At 34.3% G+C, this 7170-nt stretch overlaps 1 protein-coding gene across 1 annotated transcript; it reads right to left on the bottom strand.

The window, feature by feature from the left end:
• Window positions 1–308: 308 nt before the first annotated feature.
• On the bottom strand, window positions 309–6534 carry LOC104899855 (BEL1-like homeodomain protein 1). Its single transcript, XM_010687139.4, has 5 exons — window positions 6245–6534; window positions 4675–5802; window positions 3548–3942; window positions 2861–2921; window positions 309–1590 (listed from the first exon to the last, which is right to left on the bottom strand). Exons 2-5 carry the CDS (start codon window positions 5590–5592, stop codon window positions 721–723), a joined length of 2244 nt encoding a protein of 747 aa, XP_010685441.1. The 5' UTR covers window positions 5593–5802; window positions 6245–6534; the 3' UTR covers window positions 309–720.
• Between the last annotated feature and the right edge of the window lie 636 nt (window positions 6535–7170).

Below are 7170 nucleotides of genomic sequence, written 5' to 3'. Positions count from 1 at the left end.
TCCTCTTATCGCCAATTGATTTTACAATAAAATTTTATTGGACTTGTATGTGATCAGACTCTCCTCTGATATAGACTTGTGTTTAGCCCAATGAAATTTATCAGTTATCAACTTCCTTTTCATGCATTAATTAATTAGCATGCACAACTTGTTACAATACAACTCTCTCATAACTCTAAAATAGGGGGATTTGCGTAGCTTCATGAAAAAGAGAATTACTTCTAAATTAATTTGACTGGTTGGAAATGATATTGGTTTTACCCCATAGAATTGATAACCATCAGAAGTGATATTTTCTGCATTAGCAGTTATAATAAGTTCATACTACATATACATAGATTTCAAAAGATTAATTTAACTTCACGAAATCTATATACTATTACAATCCATATATACAAATTCAAGTTCATGACTGTGTCTATACCTTACAACATATATAATCAACAATATCCAACTACTTCAAGTCTTCAATTGCACATACTATATGCATTAACATCTCAACAATCCCTACTTCCCCTACATTTTTTAGCTACGTACGTAGCAATAATATATTTGAATCCCTAAGTATAAGCCTATACCAAATCCCCTTGGTTAACCTTTGTTTTTTTCTTTTCAATGATCTTAATTCTTGTTCATTAAGAAAAACTAAAGATTTATCATGTTGATGGCTATCTTAATCAATAATAATCATGCTTGAATCTTCCTTTTAAAGTATTATTGTCAAGCAAAATCATGTACGAGCTGAGCAGCAAACCTCTTTCGATTTTGGATGTCAATAGTTTCAAACCCATTGTTAGGGTGAGAAGGTTGAGCCATGCTAATCCCACAAAAATCAGGCTGATCACCCGGTCCGAGTTCGAGCCTCCTCCCTAGCTGAATGTTTGGCTGATTTTGAAGGAAATTTTGCTGATGATTCCCAAGTGAAAGGTTCTCACAATGAGGTAAACCTAGTGTAAGAGAGACCGCGTTCCCATGATATGGGTGCGCGGTCATCTGATCCGGGTTAAACCTCCCTGCTAGGTCATGATTATTCACAATGTAAGGGTTGAATCCAGTATCTGCATCTCCATGATTAGTCATCAAGAAAGAGTGTCTTTGATGTTGATGTTGTTGATGATGATCAACTGGTTTCATTTCCATGTCCATGGAAAGAATGCTACTAGGAGAGTTTTGCATATCAGAGTTGCTTCTTTGTTTCTTAGGGCTTCTTGCCATTAAGGACTCCATGTCCGAGGAGGTGCCAATCAGAGTGAAGCCTTGCGAGGAGGTTGTCGACATCGCCGATAGATTCGATATCATGTCATTGGTTGTTTGGTCCGCTACATGATGATGTTGTTGGTGGGGGTGGATTATTGTGCCACCGTGCTCTGCTTGTTGTTGAGCTTGTTGTCCAACTAGTGTGGTTTCTTTTTTTGTTGAGGCGTCATTTTTGGAGGAGTTGCTATTCTTGTTTGTGGTGATTGTGTTGGTGGTATTGTCCTCAGAATTGCCACTGTTTTGTTGTTCTTGAGTCTTTATCTCTTCCAAGTACATTTCTTCCACCATTGGCTTCCATAGGCGAACACGGGCATTGATAAACCAATTTGATACCTACAATATATTCCACAATAATGTTTTCTTTATTACTATACTGAAAAAATGACATATATGTAGAAAAACAACTATAAAGAAGGGAGGAGAGATTTGAACATGTGACCTATTGTTTACAGTATCTCAATCTCAACCACTAGGTTAAAACATCTTTGGTTATCAATATAAGATATATGACAAAAAAACTTGATCAAAATTCAAAACCAATATAAAAAACTAAAAAAAATAGAGCAGAGTTTCCATTTTATACTTATATCAGTCCAAGATAGGTACAATTATTGTACAATTGTAAAAGAAAGTATCAATGCTTAATATATAGGTTAGTAGTCGTACTTGAAATTACTCCTTTATGGAGTATATATACTTCACGAGTTGGCCTACCGTGACAAATTGGAGACAAGTTTACGCCATCATGGCATATGGTATATAATTGGTATTAGAAACATGACACTTTTTTTTTCCCGAAAGTAGACCTATTTGCTTTCAAAGTATATAAATACTCACTTTATTTTGCGTATAAAAGTACACATATGCATGCAGATGGACAAATATGCATGCATGAACTATTACCCCTCGAGAAGTTGAACTTTGCCTTTGGTTAATGTAAGGAGTAAAAAATTTATATGGATTTGGTCCACACTAAATTATCGTGGATTTAATGTTAATTCATGTGATTTATGAAAAAAAAGGTTTACTATATAAAAATAAATAAATATAAAATATGAATAGATATAAATTGTGAAGTTTGACTATGTGAAAAAAAAGGTTACTATGTCACAAAGTGTAAAATTTTAACATGATAAACTAATGTTAGAAAAAGCGACTATATTAAAAAAAAAAAAGTCACTATGATAAATAATAACTATATAAGGTTAGTATATGAAAAAAAAAAAGGTCACTATCATATAAGTGGCTTTGGTCCACGTAAGACTACCTCATGTAAGGATCGATTAGCTTGATGATTATAATAGTAACTACAAAGATAGATTTAGCGTGAGTCTTGTAGTAAGCAAGGTTTATGAATGTAGATATATCATATGGGAAAAGCACACTCATATCCTTAACCAATCATGAGTTTCATATCGAAAATTCAAGACAGTAGTAGCAAACTAAAATAATCGTAGAGAAGGCATAGAGTAACACCAAATTAAGTTCAAGATGAACTTCAAGAAATCATATCCCCTAACTGAAAATCAATGTAACATGCATGCTAGATTAATAACAAAAACCAATTAATCATGCATTCTACTACTACATGATGATTAAGTACCTGGCTTCTTGTAAGCCCTGTCTGTTTAGCAAGCATGTGTTTGTCTGAATCCTTAGGGTACCTATTTATACAAAAGCAAATATAGACAATTAAATAAAACACATAGTATTTAAATACTTCTAATGTTTAATTTACTTCTTCATAATCATTTGTGGATAAAAATAGTTATGGTAATTAATTTCAATGTAATTTTGTAAGGAAGTCTCATATCATCCTCCAAACCATTTTTTTTTGCTTCGAATTAATATAAATTCTTGAGTGTAACTGTTACACCATAACTTATTGTATAAAAACCCATAAAACACAATTTTTTTTTTTTTTTAAGAAAAACTCAAATGACATGAAATAATGGACAAAATGACATCAAATTCATGTCATTATTTGAGTAGTCCATGTTTTATTGGTGTGTGTGTCATGATATATGTGTGATATTTTGTTACACAATAATGTAACACACAAGACACACTCTTGACTTAAAATAAGCACATATATGTTTTCCTCTTTATAAATTTGTATTACCACTCTCTACCACCTCAGTGGATAGATGTAGTAATTGAAATTTATAAAGAAAAAAAAAAGTAACATGTAAAGTTTGTTAATATAATTACCTATAAATTCATTATTATTACCACAATTTAGCAAAGTGATGTACTAAACAGACCGCAATAATAAGAAGTCGATACGTACGGGTGAAGGAAGTGCTCAAAGAGCCAAGCACGGAGAACGGAGACAGCACGCTCAGGCAAGCCGCGTTGCGGCCGCCAAGCATTGTGCTGCATCATCCCTAGCTGCTGTAAGGCTCTCTGCTGCCGTAGCTGGTGATCTACATACCTCAATCTCGAACCAGCTCCTCCTTCCAATTTTATCCCTGTACCATTACTAGTGGTGTCCTCTTCTCCTAAGCTCTTATATGTAGCTTTAATTTGAGACATAATTGCGTCTTTTAAGCATCTGAATTGCTTTGAGATAGTCTTTAAGGCTAGGGAAGTGTACAGTTTTGCTGACCCAACTCCTGCTGCTTGTTCAAAGGATGATACTACTACTTGCATCTGAGTGTTGTATTGTCTGTATCTTTGTTCCACCTATACCAAAAAACAAGAAAACAAAATGAGAGGCTAGAAATTCTTTAGTCCCATTTATTAAATGTACTGATCATTTTGGGAATCTAATTTATTTTTATTTTTTTTGTTGTTGCCAAATTATAATTTGTTTGATGTATTGGATGTAATAATTGGAGGTACACTAGTGAATAGTCACAAGGAACCGTTACTAGTTTGAACAGAAATACACTATGCAAGTGTCTTAGATTCCGACGCAACCAAGTACCAATCAACTATTAAAGATATTAGCGGAGAAAAAAATATGTTTAACATCTATATTGTTAACCAATCAGATAATTTTCGAATATTTTGTTTTATCGAATTGCAAAAATCTCCCATATTTTTTCGGAGTTGCGAAAAGATTGCTTTTCGAGCCATTTTTATTTTACTTTCTCGAAAAAAAGGAGAAAAGAACAGAGGTGTCCTTTGCATGGTGGGAAACAAGTCAAATGCGTAAGCTAAAAAGAAGAAAAAAAATAAACATCCCCCTCCTAGTCCATTTGAATCTACGTTAACTTAATTAATCCATTTTTAAATTTCATAAAATTTTCCAATTATATAGTTTGATAAGTACAAACATTAATTCATCATATTGATCCAGTTTATTAAATCAAAACTAATTAAACCTCAAATTTCGCCTAATTAATGGTACTAGTTTTAACATGGTGTGGAAGTAGTAAATGAGTATATACTAATAGCAATTAGCAATAGTACCTCTTCAAGCATGTTGAGCAACTTGGCCTTCTTCATTTGAAGTTCCTGTCTCTGAGCAGTAGATATTTCAACAATCTTCTTACTACCCCCACAACTACTCTCGGCAGCACCACCACCACCACCACCGCCTCCACCACTACCACCATAGCATATTCCCTCGCCGACACCGGAATGATCTTTGACAGTAGCAGCAGCCGCTTTCGCCTTCTCCTTGAGGACCCCACTAGACTCTCCACTACGATGTTCGCCATTATTATTAATCCCACTACTAGCCTTATTATTATTTCCAACATTCACTACTTCTTCTAGCAACTCTTGAGTAGCTTTCAAAAACTTGGACCCAATTATGACCCCATTTGAGGCCGCAACAGATGTTGCGGACCCTCCTACTACTGTTACCTGACTCTGATGCTGTTGTTGATGCTGCTGCTGTTGCTGACCTGGGGAGAGGCTCAAGGACAAACCTTGAGCCGTCATGGGTCTGCGAAAGCCCATGTGATCTGTCATGTCTGACTCAGATGCAGTAGCTGGGATTGAGCCCTGGTTCCAGAGATTGGGATGAACTCTAGACACTGATAAGCCATGTAAAGCAGTAGGGATCTGGTGGTGGTGATGGTGTTGAAGTGAACTTGAGGAAGATGGTGATGGACGGCCATGATCTTCCGAAGGATGGGTCCCACCTAGAGGGATCCCAATAAACTGCTGCTGCTGAGGTTGCTGCGGAGGCGGCGCGTGAGGGAGATTACCCTGAGAGAGGGCGTTCGCCGGGTTGAGGAATAACATGTTAGGAGGTGTTTGGCCTTCAGAATAGGCAGCTATGAAATTAGGGTTCATGAGATAAAGTGTTTGGAGGTTATGATCTCCTGCTGCTCCTGCTGCTTGGATTTCTGAACCCCCATGAAAGTATGTTGCCATCATTGAACCTTTGATTACTTAATTTTTATATTCTTCTTCTTCAACACAAAAACAAAAACAAAAGCTTCTTCTTTGAATTATATATATTTTTTATTTTATTAAATCAAAGTGTAACAGGAAAAAGCTTGTAACAACTTATTCCCATTTCATTTATTTGGAAATTAATGCTGAAACCAAAAGATCAGTCCCCTTTTTCTGTGTGATATATATACCCTGTCAAATGAAAAAAAAGAGCAAAATTTATTACTATGATTATTCCATGTAGCTAGTAATAATCCAAGTATATTGATCACCTCAAGAAATGAAACAGGTGTCTATGATAAAAGAAAATTGGAAGCATAATATAAGCTTCTTATTATTCAATAAAGATCAAACTCGAAGAGTAAGATATATATAGTGTTACCTATTTCACTAAACCCTGTAAATCGCGATCCAAAAAACATATTTGTACATGTAAACTATATATCATAAACCTAGGTAGCGAATTGTGTTCCCGTCCTTATTTAGATGATATTGAGATTGATAAGCTAACACAAGTATGACACTATACATGATGATCTAGGAGTAAGACAGTTGAAAGAAAAGAAAGAACATAAAATATAAAGAGATGAGATAGGAAGAAGTAAGTTAGGAAAACAAACTGACATAGGAGTACCTTTTTATGTAACTTGGGATCTGTTGATTCTGTCAGAAATTGATATCTGCAACTTCTCCAACTGATTTGGGGAAAAATACTAAATTAGTAGTAGCTGAGAGAGAGAGAAAGAAAGAGAGAGAGAGAAAGACAGAAAGAGATCAGATGGAGTTTCTGACAAGGAGGTGGCTTATATGTATGAAAGATCTAATTTTGTTGAAATCACTGACAAAAAAGAAGTAATTGATTGAGAAAGCAGGCTTTTTTCTTGTACATAATTTTTTATTTTTTTGGGTTTTAAAAATATGATCTTTGCTTGGACATACCTTCTATTACATGGGATAGATAGATATTGAAAGTTATGTCTAAGCTGAGATGGATAATTTTTTTTAATAGAAATATAGAAAAAAAAATTATTACCTCTTCTTTTCAAATCATTTGATGAAGGCACGTTTGCAGAAGCATTGAAAAACAAAAGAAGAAAAAGAAAAGTAATACATTTTTTATTTGAAATGTTGTAGTGTGAAAGAAAGAGAGCAATTGGAAAACAATGGAAAGGTGGGGCATAAGATAAGCTCACAGCTGAAAAACGAGGAAACGTCTACTTCCAACAAAGCCCCTGGTTTATTATTGGTGATTAAATATCAAGGGTAAGAAAAGAAAAGGAAATTTTAATAAATTAAAATGAATTTAATTACTTTTTCCGTTTTTTTTACTTACAATACTTTTTTTCCCATCAACTCCAATATAAAATTTGGGTAGAATGAAGAGATCAACAGGGAGAGATGAAACAAATAAAGGGCCTCATGTGATTCGAGAGAGATAGAAAGAAAGGAAAAACAAAAGTAGAAAGTGTTGCAAGTAAAAAAACGAAGGAAGTATAACTTTCTTCGTATGATCGTAATAATAATGATATTATAAATTTTGCCGAGTAAGTATATTTAAGA

Source organism: Beta vulgaris, chromosome 7 (genome assembly GCF_026745355.1).
Source record: "Beta vulgaris subsp. vulgaris cultivar EL10 chromosome 7, EL10.2, whole genome shotgun sequence".
In the NCBI taxonomy this organism is placed as follows: Eukaryota; Viridiplantae; Streptophyta; class Magnoliopsida; order Caryophyllales; family Amaranthaceae; genus Beta; species Beta vulgaris.
This window is presented reverse-complemented; position numbering and strand designations above follow the sequence as displayed.